General features: G+C 39.5%; 1 protein-coding gene and 1 non-coding gene across 2 annotated transcripts; one reads left to right on the plus strand and one right to left on the minus strand.

Moving 5' to 3' along the window:
• The first annotated feature begins 1837 nt into the window (after window positions 1–1837).
• On the plus strand, window positions 1838–2320 carry LOC112757412 (uncharacterized). Its single transcript, XM_025806002.1, has one exon. It carries the CDS (start codon window positions 1838–1840, stop codon window positions 2318–2320), a length of 483 nt encoding a protein of 160 aa, XP_025661787.1.
• Window positions 2321–19657: 17337 nt separating this feature from the next.
• On the minus strand, window positions 19658–19761 carry LOC112760051 (small nucleolar RNA R71). Its single transcript, XR_003180508.1, has one exon. It is a non-coding gene; the product is annotated as a small nucleolar RNA R71 (small nucleolar RNA).
• Window positions 19762–24362: the final 4601 nt, after the last annotated feature.

Genomic DNA, 24362 nt, shown 5'->3' on the forward strand with positions numbered 1-24362 from the left:
CTGAGGATCAGGAGAAAACCACTTTTACTTGCCCCTTTGGAACGTTTGTATATAAGAGAATGTTGTTTGGCTTGTGCAATACACCGGCAATGTTCCAAAGATGCATGACAAGTGTTTTCTCGGATCTTTTGGAGAGTTGCATGGAAGTCTTTATGGATGACTTCAGTGTTTATGGTAGCTCCTTTGATGCATGTTTAGAAAATTTGGCTCGGGTACTAGAACGATGCACCAATACTAACCTTGTATTGAACTTTGAAAAATGTCATTTATGGTGAAACAAGGTATAGTGTTAGGTCATATTGTATCTAAAGACGGAATTTCCGTAGACCCGACTAAGATCGATGCTATTTCGAGTTTACCTTACCCCTCCTCGGTGAGGGAGATTCGTTTCTTCCTTGGCCACGCAGGTTTTTACCGCCGGTTCATCAAGAATTTTAGCCAAGTTGCTTTACCCCTCTCCGGCTTACTTCAAAAGGATGTGGAATTCATTTTTGATGAGGATTGCAAAAAAGCTTTTGACAAGTTGAAGGAAGATTTGACCACAACTCCTATTGTGCGAGGCCCAAATTGGGATCAACCTTTCGAGATCATGTGCGATGCCTCGAATCACGTCGTAGGTATCGCACTAGCACAACGTGATGGTAAAGCTCCTTACACTATAGCTTATGCTTCGAAGACCTTAGATTCGGCCCAGTCGAATTACACCACTACCGAAAAAGAGCTCTTAACCATTGTTTTTGCACTAGATAAGTTTCGACCCTATTTGCTAGGCTCTAAGGTAGTGGTGTATTTGGACCATGCCGCCTTGAAATATTTGCTGAAGAAGAAAGAGTCAAAGCCTAGGCTCATTAGGTGGATATTACTTTTGCAAGAATTCGACTTGGAGATCAGAGATAGAAGTGGGTCCCAAAATCTGGTAGCGGACCACTTGAGTCAGCTTAAACATTTAGCTTCAGATTTCACTCCTATCAATGACTCATTTCCTTTCGATACCTTGCAAGCAATATCCCCAAGTACCCCTTGGTTTGCCCCGATTGATAATTACTTAGTCGCCCGCGTTTTCCCCCCACAATTTTCAAAGCATCAAAAAGATAAATTGAGAAGCGATGCTAAGTATTATCTTCGGGATGATCCACATTTGTGGAGGCGTGGGGCTGAGCAAGTGATTAGAAAGTGTGTGCCAGAATCTGAGTTTCAATCTATCCTTCAATTTTGCCACTCATCTGAGAGTGGGGGTCATTTTGGCCCACAAAGAACAGCAAGGAAGGTTTTAGACTGTGGATTCTGGTGGCCTACTTTGTTTAGAGATGCCAACTAATTTTGCAAATCCTATCATCAATGCCAGAAATCTGAAAATACCTCACAGAGAGATGAAATGCCCCAACAACCAATGATTTTTTGTGAGATTTTTTATGTTTGGGGCATAAATTTCATGGGGCCATTTTTAAATTCCAATGGGTTTGTTTATATCCTGTTAGCAGTGGATTATGTCTCTAAATGGGTGGAAGTAATTCCTACCCGTTGTGATGACGCCAATACCGTTGCTTCGTTCTTGAAAAATAACATTGTCTGTAGATTTGGATCACCACGAGCAATCGTGAGCGACCAGGGAACCCATTTTTGCAACAGGAAAATTGAGGCGTTGATGAAAAGGTACGGGGTCATCCACAAAGTATCCACAGCCTATCATCCTCAGACCAATGGGCAAGCAGAAGTATCCAACAGGGAGATCAAGAGAATCTTAGAGAAAGTGGTCAACCCACAACAGAAGGACTGGAGTTCCAGATTGGGAGATGCACTATGGGCATAAAGGACCGCATACAAAACCCCAATCGAAATGAGTCCCTTTCGTATTGTTTTTGGGAAGCCTTGTCATCTCCCTGTGGAAATCCAACATAGAGCCTATTGGGTGGTGAAGAATTGCAATCCAGATTTAAAGGGGGCAGGAATGGAACGTAAACTTCAATTGGAGGAATTAGAGTGTCTTAGGTTAGAAGCATACGAGAATGCTCAGTTTTACAAGGAGAAAGCCAAGACATTCCATGACCAAAATATTAGGAGGAAGAGTTTTAAGATAGGTGATGAAGTGCTTGTGTACAATTCGAGGTTGCGATTGATGCCCGGGAAGTTGAGATCTAGATGGGATGGTCCATTAAAGGTGGTGGATGTCAAGCCTTATGGAGTGGTGGAGGTGATTCACCCTATCAATGGGACCAAGTTTAAAATCAATGGTCATAGGGTGAAGCTCTATCACACTCAACCAAAGAATGCCAAGGAGTTGGAGATATTCCTCCTTGGAGAAGTTTCAAGTGACCAATGAAGCCATGCAAAGTCCAACTTATGACTATAAACCAAAGTGCTCAGTGGGAGACACCCCACCATGGTAACATTGTTCCAACCTTATCTTTTGTATATAGCACTTTGAATTAGTTGCTTTCTTGTGATATGATGATTAGCTTAGATTTGCTTTGGTATTTTTGAATTAAATAAGTTGAATTGCTTGTGGATCACGAATTTATATTTGTTTGAATGATTTGGGGTTGGTATGTTGCTTTGGTATAGGAGGGAACCTTAGTTTTGAAAGGAAAAAATTTTGTGAAACAGGGCACCTGTGTGTGCGTACCACCCTGTGCGCGTGCACACAACTGCATTTTTTACGTCATGTGCGAACGCACGCTACTATGCGCCAGCACGCCCTTTGCAGCACCCTCTGGTGGCAGCGCCAGCACTACCTGTGCGTGGGCACTGCCCTGTTTTATTAGCCCTGTGCGTGCGCACTGCCTTGTGCGTGCGCACTGCCTTGTGCGTACGCACGCATTCCCTTTATCGCGCCTCTTATACGGCCGCACAAACATGTGCGTCCGCACACCGATTGACAGCCCCACTGGTGGGAGCGTCATCACAAGTCGTGCGCGTGAACAACCTCCCCCCATCTTTGTCCCTGTGCGTGCGCACGGACCTGTGTGCACACGCACACATGACTCTTCACCTCAAGCGTTCACAAAAAAAAAAAGAGAAGCTTTCTGTGCGAGCACAGGGCTTTGTGCGCTCGCACAAATTGTTGCAACCCCTCTGGTCAGAGCAACCACACGCTCTATGCGCCTGCATCCCTCCCAGCTTTTTGTCTGTTGTGCGTACGCACACATCCCTTATCTTGCGACCCCTGTGCGTGCGCTCTATGCTGTGCGTCTGCACACGCTCATTGATAAACCACTATTTTATGGTTTATCTTGTGTTCAATTGAGTGATTTTTATCAACTCTTTACCCACTTATTCATACTATTTGCATGTTTTACATTTTCCTTCCTGATTTTGTGCTATGATTGAGAACATGCTTCTTTGGCCTTATATTTGCTAATATTAATCCTCTCTCATTACCATTAGATGTCTTGATATGTGTGTTAAGTGTTTTCAGAGATTACAGGGCAGGAATGGCTTAGAAGATAGAAAGAAAGCATGAAAAAGTGGAAGGAATACAAGAAGTTGAAGGAACTGCAAAGCTGTCAGCCTGACCCTCTCGCACTAAAACGGTCATAACTTGAGCTACAAGGGTTCAAACGACGCGGTTCTAGTTGCGTTGGAAAGATAACATCCGGGGCTTCGATCTGATATATAATTTGCCATAGTTTCCCTGACGATAAGTGACACGAACGCGTGATCTACACGGACGCATTGCAGTGGCGAAAATCAGCGTGTTTAAATTCGCAACCAGCGAATTCTGGGCTGTTTCTGGCCCAGTTCTCGGTCTAGAAAACACAGATTAGAGGCTATAAAGTGGAGGAATGCATCCATTCATAATCAAGCTCTCATAATTCACTTTTCATAATTTAGATGTAGTTTTTAGAAAGAGTGGTTCTCTCCTCTCTCTTAGGATTTAGTTTTAGGATTTAGGATTATTTCTTCTTCATCACAGGTTCAATATTCCTTTAAATTACTTTCTAGTTTTATTTATTCTATTTCCTTAATTGTTATTTATCTTTTCAATTTGGCTTATGGATTCTTATGTTTAATTTGATTCAATACAATTTAAGGTATTTCAGATTTATGAATGCTTTTAATTTAATTTAGATATTTTCCCTTTTGGCTTTGGTTAAATAATTGGTGACTCTTGAGTTATCAAACTCATTGTTGATTGAAAATTGGAATTCTTCAAGAATTAATTCGAATTCCAATAACTCTGACTTTTCCAAAGGAAAGACTAGGACCTGAGGAATAAAAATTAATTCATCCACTTAACTTACCTTCATAGTTAGAGGTTAACAAAGTGGGAGAAAAATCCAATTCTCATTACAATTGATAAGGATGACCAGGATAGGACTTCCAGTTTTCATACCTTGCCAAGAGTCTATTTTATAGTTATTTATGTTATTCTTATTATCATTCAACATACTACTTCCTTACTTTCAAAACCCCCAATTTACAAGACTCATAACCAATAATAAGAACATACCTCCCTGCAATTCTTTGAGAAGACGACCCGAGGTTCAAATACTCGGTTATCAATTTTAAAAAGGGGTTTGTTACTTGTGACAACCAAACGTTTGTACGAAGGAATTTCTGTTGGTTTAGAATCTATATCTACAACGCGACTATTTTTATAAAATTCTTTACTAGAAAAAATCCTAACGTAAAAAATGGTGCCGTTGCCGGGGAATTGCAAACGTGTGCCTTATATTATTGTAAATATTTGCTTTTTACCTGTTTATTTGTTTCTATTTTTATTTTTATTTTTTCTTTTTCGTAAATTAAGAGGTTATTGGTTTTTAGGTAGTTATTAAAAATTTTTCAAAAAAAAATTTTTTTTTCTTGGTGTTCATCTTGATCTTCAAGTTGTTCTTCGTGTTCATCTTGACCTTCAAGTTGTTCTTAGTTGTTTTCTTCGTTTTGATCTAAAAATTTTAAGTTTAGTGTCATTTTATTATTTTTCTCTTTCAAAAATTCAAAATTTAAAACTCAAATTTCAAATTTCAAAATTCAAATTTTTTTTCAAAATTCATATCTTTTTTTTTAAATCTTATCTTATCTTATTTCAAAAATCGGATTTCAAAATTCAATATTCAAATTCAAATTTCAAATATCAAATTTCAAATTTCAAATTTCAAATTTCAAATTTCAAAAATTCAAATTTCAAAAATTTCAAATTCAAAATTTCAAATTTTAAAATATCAAAATTTAAAATTCAAATTTCAAAATTTAATTTTCAAATTTAAAATTTAAATAACCTTTTAATTTAAAATTTGTTTTTATTTTCGTTTTTAATTTTTATTAGCTACCATGAATTCTCACCCCTCTCGCTTTGAGTTTGGTTCTAAATCTGTTGAAAGGAGTGGAAGCTATAACAGGAATATGCATCAAGGTCTAAGCAATCAAAGATGGATGGAGCCAAGAGGATCTGATCAACCCTTTAGGCAACAACACCCTCCAAGATATCATGGGCAAGGACCACTCTACAATGCATACCAAGCTGATAGATATGGTGGACCCCCTTATAATTACCAACAAGCCCCACCCTGTGCTTATGAACCACCTCCCCAACATACCTTTGAAACACCAAACTCACAAGCCCCTTTACACCATTTACCTCCATATGACCCTAACCCACATCCACCATACCAACCACCCTATGAACTGAATGAGCCATACATAAATCCACCCCAACCTCCATTGGATAACAATACACTCATCTCTAACATCATTGGTCTCACCTCTACACTCCAAAATCTTATATCCCGCATGAACCAACCTTCTACCTCCAATATTCAACCCTCAAGCTCTAGTGCACTTTCTTTTCAACCACATAATGATCTTTTCATCCCATCACTACCCTCCATGGAAGAGCACCCACATCCATCAATCCAAGAGCAAGATGATTCCAATTATGCTATTGATATGGAACAGGAAAGAAGGAATCATCTTCGCGAATCCATACTTCATCAAGAGCTACAGGAGGCCCTACGGGTAAAGGTAGGAGAGACCCTTGAAGATGAAAGAGTAGTTAAAAGGAGTTGTCATGGAAAGAAAATCATCGAGGATGAGTACGATTTTATACTTAAACAACTGGACAAAGCAGCAATTATTAAAAAGGAAGAAGTGGTTGCAGACTTAAGAGATGCTGTACCTCCATTGAAAAGTCCAGTTATAGAACCTCCTTCCAAGGCGATTGAAATTAATGCTGAGGAGGGTGTACAACCTCCAAGGCATATCATAGTTGAAGACTTGGAAGAGGTTGATCAAGAGCTGGAGATTCAAGAAAAAGAGGCACAACCTCCCATGCCCTTGGTGAGCAATGAAAAAGAGATTGACTTGGAAGAAAGCCACCAAGAGGAAGAGGTTGAAATTGAAGAAGCTTGCAAAGAGGTGAAAGTTGTCAAGAAAGAACATAAGGGAGAGGAGCTTGATATCACTTTGCCAAAGCTGCTGGAGACCTCTCCACCTAAGTTGCCATCATCCTTCACAACATTCAAGTGGGTAAAATTCATATCCCTTAGCTTTCTAATTCCACTTGAATATGGGCTACTGGAGACGGATGGTCAACTTAGAGCTCTTTGTGACATTAAGAGTAAGAGGATGATGGTCAGTGGTAAGAATTGTCCTGCAAGGTTCATTATGGTTGGAAGCTTTAAGTTTAAACGCAAAGGTTGGTGTAGAGCTCGATTGAATGGGTCTAGGAAGTTGTTTGGACGCCTCAGTGAGAATTCTAAGACTGAGCCACCCAGATGGAATCATGATAATCAACTTGAAGACGGGTGTAGAAACAAGATTTGGGATCCAGGAATATATGAGGATCAACTTTGGGAGCTCAACGCTTGTGAAGAACCCCATCAAAGCTTGAGGAATTTACTTAGTATTGATAGGGCTTATTGGAAGTCCAAGCATTGGTGGAAGTTCCAGGATGAGTTCAAGCACAAGCCGCCATGACAAGGAGCTCACCAAATGTCCAACTTAAGGACTTTAACTAAAAGTGCTAGGTGGGAGACAACCCACCATGGTATGATCGTTCTTTTTTCAATTTTAATTTTATTTCTTTTTGTTTGTTTTTAAGTTTTATTTTATTTCATTGAACCTGGAATTACTCATAGCATCCACACCGTCATTGCATTTTACATCCTTCAGAAAAAAAAAACACGCACGCGACGCATCCGCGTCACTAGTGCGTTGGGAAGAAAAGAATTGAACAGAGAGTCATGCGAAAGCGTGGCTAGAGGCGTGCCTTTGGCACAAATTGATTCACGCGACCACGTCATGTGCGAAATAGCCTCCGCACGCGTCCGCGTCACCCACGCGAACGCGTGGCTCTGTGAAATCGGCGTAACTGGGTGTATGGCAAAAAGTTGAGCTGGAGTTGGGCTGGACTCGTGCTGGAAGTCCAAGCCTCACCACGCGAACGCATGACCACGCGTATGCGCCGTTTTTCAAAACAAGGCCAACCACGCGATCGCGTCAACCACGCGACCGCGTCACCCGGATTTTTGGCAAAAAGAGTTTCGAACAGAGAGTTTCGCGAACGCAAGGCTGCACTTGCGCCAATCGCACAACTCAGGCCACGCGATCGCGTGCCCCACGCGTCCGCGTCACCTAACCTTATTGCACACCACGCGACCGCGTCACCCACCCGACCGCGTCGCTAGCGTCGCACAACCTATCCAGATTAGTGCCAATTTTCTTATCTTTTCTTCTCCGAATCCTTATTCTTCTTATCTTTTCTTATTTCTTTCTTCTTCCTTTTTTATTTTCTCTCACTTCCATTCTATTTTATTTAATTTATTTGCATACTTTCATTCATTGCATATTTTTATTTTTCTAAAATTAGTATTGGTGTTCAAATGTTCTTATTCAACTGTTACATCTTTTCTTTTATTTTCTTGGTGCTTAGTGACTTGTTTAATTCTGATTGAGTAATATTATTTAAATTAATGCCAATATTTTATATCTGTATTACTTTTGCATTGACATGAATTTATATTATCTCTCCTTCCCCACTCTCTTTCCCATTGTTGCAAATTTTGTACCACTGGTATGCCATGGCTTCTATTATTTTCTCACGTACATGTTGAAGCTTCCATGTAAATGAGACCCTTATCATTTGACATTAACACCCATATTTTATTTATTTTCTATCTTTTGGGTTACTTTTCTTCTTTTTCTCTTCTTTCAGGCTGGCCACCGAAGACGGAAAAAGGGAGAAACTTCTAAAAAGGGAGACAAACATGTCCATCTGCACAATCCTTGAAGAAAAGCATCAGTTGGAACAACCCGTCCACCTGCACATCTCAGCATGCACCGAGGACGGTGCAATCTTTAAGTGTGGGGAGGTCGATACCGATCTCCATGGGTTAGCTATTTTCTTCTTTTCAACACCATTGTTTTATTTTCTTTGTTTGTTCATTATTGCATTTGCATATTTAATTGCATGTTTGTTTGATTTTATGCATTTAGCTACTGCTTGGTTGAGAAATAATAAGTTTCTTTTTAAGACCCTATTTTTTGAAAAATTTCACTAATTTAAATCAAAATTTATGTGTTAAATTTGTCAGAAGTTGTATTTGGAACATGATTTTTGAGTCAAAGAACACACAACCTGTAAGATTTTGAGCTTATTTATATGGTTACATTATTTAACCATAAATTTTTATTCTTGTGTGTTTTCTTCTCTATGATTGCAATCTTTGCTTTGTTCCATTCTATATGTCCAATATTTAGTGTATTTACATGCTTGCATATGATTGAGGCCATTGTTTGATTTTAGCTCACTTATCCCAAATAAGCCTACCCTTTCAATCACCTTTGTTTGCCACCTTGAGCCTTTTAATCTCTTTTATTCTATATTTTACCACATCACTAGCCTTAAGTAGAAAAACAAATTAAATACCCCAATTGAATCTTTGGTTAGTTTAAGATAGAGATTGTGCATCAACTAAGTGTGGGGAAATTGTGGGAACATGGGTTGATAAGGGAATGTATCATCTTTCTAATTTATTTGAATATTGGAAATTTGGGAACCTACTCATGAAAAACCAAAATAGAAAAATAATGGAAAATCCATGTGCATTGATAAGTTATGTTTATTTCTCTATAAAAAAAGAGAGAGAAAAATCCAAAAATATTCAATAAATAAGTAAATAAAAAAGGGGACAAAATTACCCCAATGCTAAGTTAATAAAAGATCAATGCACATGTGATAAAAGTAAAAGAAATATCAAAAATTTGGTACATGAGTATGGAATCATACAAAAGTGGGAATTATGGGTAGTTAGGCATGAATTTAACAGTATATAGAGTATATGTATAGTAGGTGAGAGCTTAGGTTAGTCAAAGATTCATATTATAGCTCACTTGGCCATACATTTACCCTTACCTTTACCTCAGCCCCATTACAACCCTGAAAAGACCTCATGATGTTTGCATTGGTATGCTAAATATTTGTTGATTGGTTAGGTGAAAAATAAGGTTTAGAAAGCATGATTAGAGAAGAGTAGAGTGATTGACCCTAGACACTTGAGAGTTAGAGTGATATACACTACCAGTGAGGGTTCAATGCTCAAATTCCTTGTTCCCTGCTTTCATGAGCTATTTTCTTCTGCAAGTTTACTTGTACTTTATTTTGTGATTTGAATTAGTGAAATCCAGTTCATATTTCTTCTTGAAGGATTTGTTTACTTTTAACTAAGTAGGTAGAAACATTTTGCATGTAGTTGCATTCATATAGATAGGTTGCATTTCATACATTCTACCATTCCTCTTCATCTTTTTAGCTTCTCTTGAGCTTAGCATGAGGACATGCTAATGTTTAAGTGTGGGGAGGTTGATAAACCACTATTTTATGGTTTATCTTGTGCTCAATTGAGTGGTTTTTATCAACTTTTTACCCACTTATTCATACTATTTGCATGTTTTACATTTTCCTTCCTGATTTTGTGCTATGATTGAGAACATGCTTCTTTGGCCTTATATTTGCTAATATTAATCCTCTCTCATTACCATTAGATGCCTTGATATGTGTGTTAAGTGTTTTCAGAGATTACAGGGCAGGAATGGCTTAGAAGATGGAAAGGAAGCATGAAAAAGTGGAAGGAATACAAGAAGTTGAAGGAATTGCAAAGCTGTCAGCCTGACCCTCTCGCACTAAAACGGTCATAACTTGAGCTACAAAGGTCCAAATGATGTGGTTCCAGTTGCATTGGAAAGCTAACATCCGGGGCTTCGATCTGATATATAATTTGCCATAGTTTCCCTAACGATAAGTGACGCAAACGCGTGATCCACGCGGACGCATCGCAGTGGCGAAAATCAGCGTGTTTAAATTCGCAACCAGCGAATTCTGGGCTGTTTCTAGCCCAGTTCTCGGTCCAGAAAACACAGATTAGAGGCTATAAAGTAGGGGAATGCATCCATTCATAATCAAGCTCTCATAATTCACTTTTCATAATTTAGATGTAGTTTTTAGAAAGAGAGCTTCTCTCCTCTCTCTTAGGATTTAGTTTTAGGATTTAGGATTACTTCTTCTTCATCACAGGTTCAATGTTCCTTTAAATTACTTTCTAGTTTTATTTATTCTATTCCCTTAATTGTTATTTATCTTTTCAATTTGGCTTATGGATTCTTATGTTTAATTTGATTCAATACAATTTAAGGTATTTCAGATTTATGAATGCTTTTAATTTAATTTAGATATTTTCCCTTTTTGCTTTAGTTAAATAATTGGTGACTCTTGAGTTATCAAACTCATTGTTGATTGAAAATTAGAATTCTTCAAGAATTAATTCGAGTTCCAATAACTCTGACTTTTTCAAAGGAAAGACTAGGACCTGAGGAATAAAAATTAATTCATCCACTTAACTTACCTTCATAGTTAAAAGTTAACAAAGTGGGAGAAAAATCCAATTCTCATTACAATTGATAAGGATAACCAGGATAGGACTTCCAGTTTTCATACCTTGCCAAGAGTCTATTTTTTAGTTATTTATTTTATTCTTATTATCATTCAACATACTACTTCCTTACTTTCAAAACCCCCAATTTACAAGACTCATAACCAATAATAAGAACATACCTCCCTGCAATTCCTTGAGAAGACGACCCGAGGTTTAAATACTCGATTATCAATTTTAAAAGGGTTTTGTTACTTGTGACAACCAAACGTTTGTACGAAGGGATTTTTGTTAGTTTAGAATCTATATCTACAACGCGACTATTTTTTATAAAATTCTTTACTAAAATCCTAACGTCACTCATACACCTCCTCTGGTCGTAGCGACCGCATGCTGTATGTGTTCGCACCCCTTCTAATCTTTGCTTTCTGTGCGTCCGCACAGGCCTCTGTGCGCCCGCACACGACTCGATTTGGGCGTTATCAGGGCAACCTGCCCTGTTGAGAAGCAGTTTCACTTCTTTCTTCTTCCTCCCAGCTATTGTTCCCCCCCATCCCTCTGCTTAGTCAGGCGACCTTGCCGCCGGCTACCGCCGTCGTCAAGCCGCCACCACCTCTCTCTCTCATTGCTTCTCTCTCTTACTTCTCTTTTCTCTTCCATTTTCTTTTCTTTCTTTCTTTCCTTTCTCTTTTCTTTTCTTCACTACCGGTGAGCTTCTCCTCTTCGGCGGTTTTTTTTTCCGGTGATCCCAACTGCCTCAAATTTGCAGTGGCTATAAAGAGTGCCATTGTTCCCTTCCCCATTCTTGCTTATTTGCACCTTCAATTTTTAGGTTCATATTTTCCCTTTTTTTCTTTTTGTTGTTGATTTTTGCAATTGCTTTGATTTTTTTTTCATGTTGCTTAGATTAATTTTATTCCTTTTCTTTATCTTTTTGAATTGCAAGTGTTGATATTTGATTATGGGTTGATTATGGTTGAATTTGAGCATCAATTTTGATAAGTTTGCACATTGCATATCACATGTTTGATGAAAATGCCTCAATGAATATTTTGTTTGATTCATATGACTTGGCCATCATATGTGTTCAATTTATCTCTTGTTAAGCATAGTGTATGAATTGTGCAACTTTAATTGACTCTTGATGGTAATTAAGTGAAGTCACCAATACATTTCCTTGTTTGTTGATGTGCAATTTTAATTACAAATGCATTGTGTTGTATGAGATCAATTGTCATTGTTCATTTCGGAATTTTTGAATCGGTAATCACTTTACAATTGTTCAACTTTAGATGATGTCTTGATCAAACATCTTTTGGCCTTAACTTCGAACATTGCACATATGGTTACCACTTCTTGAGGATGAGCAATTGACGCTTCACTTTGAGTGAATGGTTGTTGTCATTGTACACTTTTTTGCTAATAAAATTTCTTGCCGACAACCTTAATGACCATTACATTTAAAGCATGTTAATAAACCAAATGGTGTGAGCTTGAAGTTGCTTTTATGTCCATGTTTTAGACTTGCAACTTAAGCACTTATTTGAGAAGCAGTAAGCTTTGTCCAGTAAACAGTGTGATTGTCGTGGTATCCGCCGGTGTGCATATTCCAACCGCACGCATCATTGGAATATACACACTGTGCTTTTGTAAATCACACTACTTTTAGAGCTTCTTTTAACTTTGTTAGTGCTTCCTTAGTGATTTTATGTTATTGTTTTTCTATGATCTCAAAAATCTTTTATTTTATTTTATTTTCAGGATGCAAAAGAAGGGTAAGGCACCAGTTACTTCGCCGGTTGAGCAAACTACCACTCGCTCCCCTAATATTTGGTGGCATCGCAAAGGGGCTAAACCGAATACCCTGGTTAATCGAAGAGCCAACTCTCAATACGAGACTATTGAGAAGCGCACAATCCATTGGGAGTGGCCGTTGAAGGTTCCAAGCCAGTACAAGGCAACCATTCATCAAGAGATTGCCTCGCTTCATTGGGAATTTCTCGAGCGAGAATCCATTGAAGTCAATGAAACTATGGTGCGGGAATTCTATGCGCACTACCAAGCTTGGAAAGCAAAGTCAGTGTTCCTTCGGGGAAAGATGTTGGATACGTCCAACCAAGCTCTAGAAGCTATTCTGAACATCCCCCACATTCCGCTTGAGAAGGATGATTATTTCAAGTTAAAAGTGGATGTATTTAAAGGAAGAATATCTCTGACTCCCATTCTTGCGAGAATAGGCCATCCTGGTGCTTCTTGGGAGTAAAGCAAAGGGAGGAATTTTGTTCCCACTAGCATTGTATACTCTGATTTGAATGTCGAAGCTCGTATATGGCATCAAATTGTGGCGGACTACATCATCCTAAGCACCCACACTACCCATGTAAGATTTAGAATTGCTTTGTAGCTTTGCGCTATTATGGAAGGAAAGCATATAGCCATTGTACCTTTGTTGCGCAAATCGATATGGAAATTGGTTGAGAAGAAGAATATTAACATTTTATTTCCATCGATGGTGATGCGCTTAGCAAACGCAGCTGGGATAGAGAGGCGACCAATGAATATCACGTTCGAGTTTCCAAGAGGTAACAAGTTCATTCCGAGGGGAGAGTTGAATGGATCATCAGAAAAGACACCCTCGAAGAGGAAGGCACCCGTAGCACCACCATCAAGTCTAGCAACCTTATCGATTCCTTTACCGGTTCTCCGGTCTCTTCCGGATCTATTCCGAGACATCTTGCACGATATCCACCACATAGAGCATTTGGAGCACAAACGTTTTGAGTGGATCGCGGCAAAGCTAGCAGGAAAAGACCCCGGCCTAGCTCCTGAGGCTTCATCCGAGCTAGTTGGGGAGGAATATGATGATGGTAACCCACCCATTCCCGATACCACCATTTGAAGGTGGTCTCGAAGTTCTCATTCTCCCAGATCCTACGTAAGCATGGAGGACCGTGCACAAACTAAATGTTGGGGAGGATCGACTTCGCGTGGGGGTAAAAATTTCTTTTCTCAAATCACTTTGCAATACTCTTTTTAGTACTTTTTGATGAATTTTAGTAGCTTTATTTTCATTGCATCTTAGTTGGTTTGTTTGTAGATATCTCTTTATAGTTCATAGTTATATGGTAGTTAATATTGTCCAAATTAGGCTTCGAAAAGTTAGAATGAGAATTTGAGGATTTAAAGGTGATTTTCGGACTCAGTAGGTCTTTCTGAGTCAGAAAATGTGCTTTCTGCGAAAAACCGTAAAAAACCGCGAACCGACAGTTGAACCGGTTGAACCGGTTCAAGTCTGCCCGGTACTGCACGAGAAAAAGTGAAAACCGACGAAAACCTTAGAAAAATGTTGGGAATGGAAAACCGGGCGTTAATTTTAAAGGTTTGGCCCGAAGTTGGGCCAAACGGGCTAAAAACGCTAACAGGTTGAACCGGGCTCAAGTTGGGCCCAAGCCCAACATATAAAAGGGTTCATAAGTGAACCCATTTTAGCATAACACATAAACAAACACACTCACACAGCTGAGAAATAGAAGAAGAGAGAAACCCCATGGTTACTATTCATCTCAATCTTCAAAAGCTCATATCTTGAGTTAGAGAGCTCAGATTGCCGCACCGTTTACGGCTACGCGTTCCTCATGAAAAGCTCTGCAAAACCCATATAAGAAATTGGTAAGAAAAATTTGAAATCTTCTCAGTTCTTCTCTTGAAAATTTTGGTTCCTAGGACTTTGGGGTTAAATGAGTTTTTGTGATTTTGGATGTTTAGGTTTGCCTAAGCCTTGCTTAGCCTTGGGTTTTGACATCCAAATCTGTTGGAAGAGGTAAGAGCCACTAAACCTTTGTGAATTTATGTTTAATTGGAACTCTAGGTTGATTTGAAGCAATTTATATGTATATAGTTTGATTATTGTGGCTTTGGGAGCCCTTGGAACTTAATTGTGCTTATTGGAGTGGAATTCAAAGCTTGGATTGTGGTTGGAAGCTTCTTTGTGCTAAGTTGGAATTTGGGTGCATAAAGAGAATTGGCCAAGGTATGGTTTCGGTTTCCTCTATGTAGTATATAATATTCATGGACACATAGGCTAGTGACCAATAAGATAGGTTGAACTAAAATGATGGTTGGTGTGTTAAATGTTGATGAATTGATGAATATTGGGTTGATTTGTGATGAATTATAATGATGAGATGATGTTGAATGATTGTATGTATTGAAAGTTGGTTCCTTACGATAATTGTAGTTTTGTGATTTATGAAATGGTGGATTTGATGGTAATTTTGATCATAAGTGTTATATAGTTGATGTTGGAATTGAGAATAATGAAATGAGAAGGTGAATGTGGTAAGGTTGGTGTATTATGATACAACAGGTACATTTTGATGAAAAATGGAGTTTTGGATGGTTTGGTATGATTTGGTATGGGTATGGTAAGATATGGTGGTAATTGTAAAGTTTGGTAAAGTTGGGTTTTTGGTAAACTTTGTCCGATCATAACTTTTGTCTCGGTTTTCTAAATTAATTGAAATTTATTTATAATTAAAGATCTTTGAAAACCCTTTAAATCGATATAAAGTTTGTAAAAATTGGAATTGTGTAGAGGAAGTTATGATCCGGCAAAGTTGGTGTTAAAAATCTGAAATTCTGCAATTTTGTAGAATTTCATGATTTCTAATATGTGCGGGTGCACACACTTGTGCGGACGCACACCCTGCGAAAATTTTGACTTGTGCGGACGCACACACCTGTGCGCACGCACAGGTAGGGAAGTACGTTCTATTCGCAGCGCCAGCACAACTTGTGCGCGTACATATCTAAGGAAAAACTTCAACCTGTGCGGACGCACATGTCGGGAAGGTCAGTCTGTTGGGGCAATGACACAAGTTGTGCGAGTGAACAGATTCTAAAAATTTTGACACATGTGCGTACGCACACCCCTGTGCGTACGCACACACCCTTATGCGGCCGCACACGTCCTGTTTCTTAAATTTTTCTTCTTTTTCAACTATTCTACCTTCCCAACAAGGTTGTAAGTTTCTAAAACACCATTTTAAGAGTTTTGGGCCTAATTTTGAGTATTAGAACATGGGATATAACTTAAGGGTTCTAGAAGATGGTTTTATGATAAATTAGAAAATGGAGGCCTAGGTTTCTGGTGTGCTGAGAATGATTTGACGTTGGGTGGAGGATAAGTGATATATGAGATAAGGAATGATGAAATTTTGACATTTGAAACTGAGTTATGAATAGACAGTGGTTGAGATGAGTCGAGGACTCGGATTGAGACAATGGATCTCTGTATACTGAAAATGTTTTCTAAAAACCACTGAAATATTATTTTTACTGAGATTTTGAGAGGCTATGCGCCCGGCAGGGACGGTGGTTGGATCCCGCCTGTCGAGGTAGCGGCGGCGGCGTAAAGGCAGTGGTTCATCCCGCTTGCGTTGAGATGTGAGGTCTGAGGCAAGAGTATCCCGCTCGTATCTAGAGATGGCAAAACCCCGGCGGGGCGGGTATCCTGATGCCAAGGCATCTTAGGCTAGTTTCACTAGCATTTTTCTGTTAGTTTTAGTTGTTTTATGCATTTTCGTGAGCTTAAAGTAACCAAGAATGGTTAAAATGAGAACAAAGCAATGAACCATCCAAACAGTATGATTTTGATGCAAATTCCATGAGTTTTTAGTTATATTACTTGAATGCTATTAATGGAAGATTTCTCATGAAATTTTGCAAGACTTTGATGCAATTGTTTGGATGATTTCAGGGAAGAAGAGGCTAAGCAAGGAAGCAACAAAATCAATAAAGGAAGCTTGAATATCACATGTGGAGTTTAAGTTCCAGTTTAAGCCTAAACTGGAGCTTAAACGCCAGAATCAGGAAGGCTAAGAAATGCTGGAATTGAAGTTTAACCTCCAGTTTAACCTTAAACTGGAGGTTAAACGCCAGAATGAAAAGTCTCACCAAAGAAGCATTCCACGTTTAACCTCCAGTTTGACCTCAAACTGGAGGTTAAACGCTAGAATGATAATGCCACTCAGGAAGGAGTTCCACGTTTAACCTCCAGTTTAACCTTAAACTGGAGGTTAAACGCCAGAATGGGAAAAGCACCAGGGAGCCATTTCCACGTTTAAGCTCCAGTTTGACCTCAAACTGGAGCTTAAACGTGTTCGACCAAGTTTTCTCCTCCAGGGTTGCTCTCTCCATTTCCACGTTTAAGCTCCAGTTTGACCTCAAACTGGAGCTTAAACGTGTTCGACACCTCCAGGGCTACCCTTCTAAGCTTCCACGTTTAACCTCCAGTTTAACCTTAAACTGGAGGTTAAACGTGTTCGACCTCCAGGATGCCTCCTTCCATTTCCACGTTTAACCTCCAGTTTAACCTTAAACTGGAGGTTAAACGTGTTCGACCTCCAGAGCTGCCCTTCCTATATCCACGTTTAAGCTTCAGTTTAACCTTAAACTGAAGCTTAAACGTGTTCGACTACATGACTCTCCAGGGCTGCCTTCTTCCATTTCCACGTTTAAGCTTCAGTTTAACCTTAAACTGAAGCTTAAACGTGCTTCTACAAAAGGCCTCACTGGAAGTGTCTGGCGTTTAAGCTGCAGTTTAAGCTTAAACTGCAACTTAAACGCCACTCTTGGAAAAGGTTTCTGGACCAAAAATATTGTGGTTTAAGTTAGTATTTGAGCACAAACATTAACTTAAACTTATTCTGGTATGAAACCCAATTGAATATCATGGTTTATGGGATTGGGCCTGAAGGATTGATGAGTTTGAAATTTCAATTTATTGAGTCATGTGTCATTATTTGATTATCACTAAGTTGGCTCAATGAATGTTACAGAATTTGGATCAACAGCCTCATCAAGATTATGGATCATAAACCCAAGGCAAAAGGAAAGCAGGGAGAGGCCTCAAAGCCCAAGAAACACAACAGAAGCTCAATATAGAAAGTGTATAAATAGGATAGAATTTAAGTTAGAAGGGGACTTTTTGGAACTTTTACTTTTGCATTTAGCTAGTTTTCATTTCTTTGTAATTGAATTTAGAGCTATGACTCACTAAACCCCTTTCATTGGGTTAGGGAGCTCTATTGTAATTCAATGAATCAATAATAGTTTATCTTCTTCTTCAATCTTTTCTCTTGAATTTTGTTAGAAAGCTTCTCGTTCTAATTCCATTGGGTAGTTGTCTTGGGAAAGAAACTACCCATAATTGGAATCCTTCGGAACCTTGGGAAAGGAATGGAGGATTCATGCTAGAGAAGCTTTCTCACAGTGAATTGGATTGGGGTTTGGATGGATATTGTGACATGTAATCCTACCAAATTGTGGTTCATGAAATTGTGTGGTATAATCAGTGATCAAGCATCATCTCTTCTTATGAACATTTAAACCAAGGGATTGGGAATTTGTTCATTTTTAGAGAGAATTGGTGAGCCAAGGGATTGGGATCCAATCATATAAGATTGCCAAGCAAAATTCAATGAATGCATGGGTTGAGGAAGAGATATATATGTTTTGATTCGGAGATCTCAATATCTCCTAACACCCAATGAATTCCCCATTTCTGATTTCCACTTTCTCTTTACATTCTGCAACTCAATTCTTGCAATCACCCCCATTCCCTTTTAATTTCAGCAATTTACATTCTGCTCTTTAATTCATGCAATTTAAGATTCCGCCATTTCAATTTCTTGTCATTTACTTTTCCCGCCAATTTTACATTCCGCAATTCTCATCTAAATCTTGATTCCGCTCAACTAGAACACACTTCTAATCTGAATTGCTCACTCAACCAATCCTTGTGGGATTCGACCTCACTCTATTGTGAGTTTTTACTTGACGATAACCGGTGCACTTGCCGGAAGGAATTTTGCCGCTCGTGCAATTTCCTAATTCGTAGCATAACTAGTTTATGCGCATCAAGTTTATGGCGCCGTTGCCGGGGATTGGTTTTCGATTGACAATTCTCCAATTGGAAGCTAACTAGATTGAGCAATTTCTCTTGCTTTGTTAATTCTGTTCAAGTTACTTGTTGAATTTTAATTTCTGCACTCGGTTACATGCTTTCTTTCTTTATGCCTTTAAATTCAAGCAACTAACTCACTGACTCACTAACTGTTTGAATTAATTCCTCAATTGCTCTAACCATACTCTTCCATTAACCAAGAGTATTTCACTTGTTTGTGCCTGTGCTGTGTTCTTGTATGACAGGTAGGAGAGGAGAGACATCAACTCCTCCATATACCGAACCAGAGAGGACCCTTCATAGACTGAGAAGGGAAGCAAGAGGGAAGAGAGTAGTGGGAGAAGAGGAATCTGAAGGAGAATCTGAGGACAATTTTGAGGAAGCTTTAGATCTCAACATGGATAGAGAAGTTCACAACCATGAGAGAGCTGATGGAAACAATGCCATTCCTGAGAGGAGGGTTCTTAGTTCATACATAAACCCAACCTCTGGGAATTGTGGTAGCAGCATTCAGAAACCACCCATTCAGGCCAACAATTTTGAACTCAAACCACAGCTAATATCACTTGTGGAGAATCATTGTTCATTTGGTGGAAGTGCTAATGAAGACCCAAACCAACATCTCACAAAATTCCTGAGAATTTGTGACACTGTGAAGTCCAATGGAGTCCAGGAAGATGCCTATAAACTGCTTTTGTTCCCATTTTCACTTAGGGACAAAGCAGCTAAGTGGCTGGAATCATTCCCAAGGGGGAGTCTAACAACATGGGATGAGGTGGAAAGCAAGTTTCTGGCACGTTTCTACCCCCCACAAAAGGTCAATAGGCTTCGATCTGAGGTTCAGACTTTTAGACAACAAGATGGTGAAACTCTCTACGAGGCATGGGAGAGATTCAAGGACTTGACAAGGAAATGCCCACCAGACATGTTCCACGATTGGGTGCAATTGCATATTTTCTATGATGGACTCTCTTATGAATCAAGGAAGGCTGTAGACCATTCATCAGGAGGTTCATTGAACAGGAAAAAGACTGTGGAAGAGGCCATTGAGGTGATTGAGACAGTGGCTGAGAATGAGTACTACTATGCATCAGAAAGGCACAACACTAAGGGAGTCATGGAGCTGAACCATGTTGATACAATTCTAGCCCAAAACAAGGTGTTTGCCAAGCAACTAGCAGAGCTTACCAGGCAATTAGAAACAAAGCAAGTGGCTGCAATACACACACAAGAGCAAGAGGAAGTAAGCATTGAAGGAGGTGAATGGGAAGAGGCCAACTATGTGGGAAACCAACAAAGGCAATCATATGATCCACACTCCAACACTTACAACCCAGGATGGAAAAATCACCCAAACTTTGGGTGGGGGAACCAACAAACCCAACCACAAAACCACAAACCTTACAACCACAACCAACATAACAATTCCACATACCAAAACTCCAACCAAAGATCATACCAAGCCACACAAAACACTTACTCCCAACCACCATATCATGGCCAAAATAATCAACCTACCCAACCTAATCCGAACCAACAATTTCAAGACCAATTAAACCGGATAGAAGGAATGCTTGCAACCATGAGTCAAGACATAACCGAATTGAAAAGCTTCAGAGATGATGTGAGAGCTACCTTAAGGAACCATGGTGAAAAACTCAAGAGGATGGAGTCTCAAGTAGGAGAGCTATCTCAACAGACCCCGAAATCAACTGCAGTGTTCCCTAGTGACACAGAAAAGAATCCTAAAGGGGAACAAAAGAGAGTGAGATGGGAAGAATGCAAGGCCATCACCATATTGAAGGAAGTTTCAGAAGAAGAAGGAATCAGGCCCTCAGAGCAGGAGCCAGAAATCTTGAAGGAAGGTGTGGAAGAAGTTAAGCAGGAAAGTGGAACTAAGCAAGCCAAGGAACTGCAAAAAGGCATGCTGGAAATATACCAACCAAAAGCACCATTTCCTCAGAGGTTAGGAGGAGGTGAAAAAGGGAAAACCTATTCAAGGTTTTTAGAGACATTTAACTCTCTCCATGTCAATATTCCCTTTCTTGAGATTCTCCATCAAATGCCTACACACATTAAGTATTTAAAGGAATTGTTGAGCAAGAAAAGAGTTTTGAAGGGAGGACAAACGGTAACAATGAACAAAGAATGCAGTGCTCTCATCAAGAAGGACACAGTCTCTAAGAAAACAGACCCAGGAAGTTTTCATATTCCTTGCATCATAGGAGAAACAAAAATTGACAGAGGATTCTGTGATCTAGGAGCTAGCATAAATGTGATGCCTCTAACTCTTATGAAGAGGCTACAACTGAATGAGGTGAGATCCACTGATGTAATCATACAACTGGCTGACAAAACTCAGAAGCAAGCTGAAGGGGTAGTTGAGAATGTGCTGGTGAAAGTGGGAAATTATTTTTTTCCTACAGACTTTGTCATTTTGGACATGGAGGAAAGCTACCTACACCCCATCATTCTGGGGAGGCCATTTCTAGCCACTGCTAGAGCACTCATAGATGTAGAACAAGGAGAGCTAATTTTGAGAATACATGATGAACAGCTCATTTTTAATGTTTTCAAACCTGCATCTGAGCCTGAACCAGAACATGAAAAGCCTAAGGATGAGAGTAGCCATCTGTGTTTGGAGGAAGGCAATCCGGCAGCTGAAACTCTGAAACAGTCCTTGGAAAGCAAACAAGAATTGCAAGAGTTAAAGCCACAAGAATCAACAGAAACAGATCAGAAGGATCCTCCCGGCATAAGGGTCAATGAAGAAAGCTTCAAGAGAAAGGGAAGAATTGTAAAGAAATTGCCAAGAGGGTGGAGAAACAAGAAAATTCCCACTGAAGGTTTCTCTCCGGGAGATAAAGTGATATCAAGTCATTATCTGCCAATCCCACCTGGCCTCAAAACAATTCCTTCCCAGCGCCCTCAAGTGTTCACAATCAGGAAAGTTCTTTCTATGGAACATTTAGAGGTCATGAAGGAATCAAGTGGGGACGTGTGCATAGTGAGAGGAGAAGACGTCAAGCACTACAATCCACCCTAACAAGGGACAACCGTCAAGCTAGTGACGTTAAAGAAGCGCTTCATGGGAGGCAACCCATGTTTTTAGTATCCTTAATCTTTAGTGCTTTGCTTTACATCTAATAAGGCATGGTTTCTTATGCATGAACTTGAATCCTCAGGACAACTATTGATAAAGTGCACTAAACTTTGCATGTAAATTACAATTGGTCTCTAAGTTTGGTGTGCCTGAAGGCACTCCCAAATCTTACTCAAATTGGATTCCATCTTTCATTCAAGGTGCACGACCAAACATTAAGTTTGGTGTTCCTCTTGAACACAGTTTATGAAAAGCAAGAAGTTCCTCTGGATTTCAAAATTCATGACAAGTATACCATTCGCATGTTTTAATACTTTGGTTTCAATTACTTAGGGTAGTAAATTTGTTTGGAGTCAAAGAGCCAAGGTGACTATGATTTATTAGAATTAAGCACATTCATTAAGGACAACCAATATGGATTTCATGTCATCAGGAGACTTGACCAAACACTAAGTTTGGTGTCCAAATAATAAGTGTGCATACATGTAGAAGTCACGGCTATAAGCTCATAAAGACAATCATTGATTTACATGTGCAAGTACTATTCATAATTCACATGGACCGAAAAATGATAGCAAACTTGTTTGTTTGTGCAGGTACAAAAGAAAAGACAAAAATGGAGGAAAAAGACAAAGGGAGGTACGATGCTTGGTCAAAAAGAAAATTCACAAGTCTTTGAAACTAACACATGGGAAAAGGAAGTTCTGCAAGAAAAGATAGCTACATGTACAACCTAATGCACCCAGAATACTTCCAAGAAAATGAAAAGCAATTCGTCTTTCTCCCTAATTCATATATTTACCATCAAGCCACCCTGCACAAATCACCCTAGCCGTCCATTTTGCACTTACGGGCACTATAAAGAACCACTTGGGGAACAAGTTCAACACCACCAAATCTCCTTCATGCACATTTCCTTCATCATAGCATAAACTATCTCTTGCCGAAAACAACCTCCCCACACTTCCAACAACACTTCTTGCTTCACCTTGTCAACTTTAGCTTGTCACTTACCAAAACTAAAGAACCAATGGCAGCTTCATCTAGCCACAAAAGGAGAAAAGACAAGCAGCCAATGGAGGAAAATAGGGAATTCAATGCATGGAGATACAGATCAGTTTTCCATGAGATTCAAGCCGAATGGATGAGACCTAAAACGGTACTAGCTGAGGTTCCCTTTGACCTTGAAAAGGATGAGTTCCCAGGTGTTTGGGAAAAGATCAAAAAGAGGAAGTGGGAGCTCCTGACTAAGCCAATCACTAAAATCAACATCAACTTGGTGAAAGAGTTTTATGCAAATGCAGTAAGGGAGGATCCAACCAAGAAACCCACATACAAAAGCTATGTGAGAGGGGTGGAAGTTGACTTCAGTCCCAAAGCAATCATGAAAACCCTTGGCCTGAAAAACATACATTTCAGCCAAGCAAGTTATGAAGAAAGGATGATAGGAGAACCTGACTATGCAACTATTGCTGAAGACCTTTGTGCCATCAGAGCTGAATGGGTGAGAAAAACAAGAGGGGCTCCAAGAGTCTTGAGAAGGGGAGACCTAACACCTGAAGCTAAAGGGTGGTATGCAATAGTTAGGAGATCCATCCTACCCACTGCAAACTCTTTAGAAATAGTCCCTAAAAGAGCCATCTTGCTACATTGCATTATGGTGGGAGGGGAGATCAAAGTTCATAAACTCATTGCTGAACAGATACAAGAGTTTAGTGAGAAAAGTGACCCTGAATCCTGGCTCCACTTCCCTAGCACTATCATTAGACTATGCATCGATGCCCAAGTACCACTTGAGGATGAAAGACCTAATTGGCTATATCCTGGATTGGCCATAACTGCGTACAGAATGACTCTTGGCCCAACTCCTCCAAGACATACAAGAAGAAGAAATGAAGAAGGGCAACAAGTGGAAGCCGAGCAAGAAGCAGAACAAGAAGGACAGGAAGGAGAAGACAGAGAAGAAGAGCAAGAAGAGCAAGCAATTCCAGAAAGAAGACAACGAACTCCTAGAGACCCCATGGATATGAGCAGAATGCAGAAAATCATGGAAGGAATGTCTCAACAATACATGAGGTCTCAGGAGAGACAAGAGGACTTTCACCTAAAAATGATGGATATGCAAAGGAACTTTGAATCAAGATTCTTAGATCTGCAAAGGAAACAGAATTTACACTTACAGGAATCCTTCAGCCACATATGCCAACATCCAAGATGCCAATGTCTTGGCAATCAAGGAAGCCACCACTTTACAGAATGCAAGATACTCAGTCCAAGCTGATTACAACATCAGTTCGCAAATCAAGCTTAACTACATAGGGGAACATCTACACAAGATGGACCCAGCATTCCCAGCTTTTGATGAGTATTTCAAAGGGAGGAAAGAAGGAGAAATAAACAAGGCAATGATCCTTGAAAAAGGAGT

This window comes from Arachis hypogaea, chromosome 16 (genome assembly GCF_003086295.3).
Source record: "Arachis hypogaea cultivar Tifrunner chromosome 16, arahy.Tifrunner.gnm2.J5K5, whole genome shotgun sequence".
Taxonomy (NCBI): domain Eukaryota; kingdom Viridiplantae; phylum Streptophyta; class Magnoliopsida; order Fabales; family Fabaceae; genus Arachis; species Arachis hypogaea.

Coding starts and splice junctions, on each gene's coding strand:
- LOC112757412 (XM_025806002.1), top strand. CDS start 1,838: ATGAGTCCCTTTCGTATTGTTTTTGGGAAGCCTTGTCATCTCCCTGTG.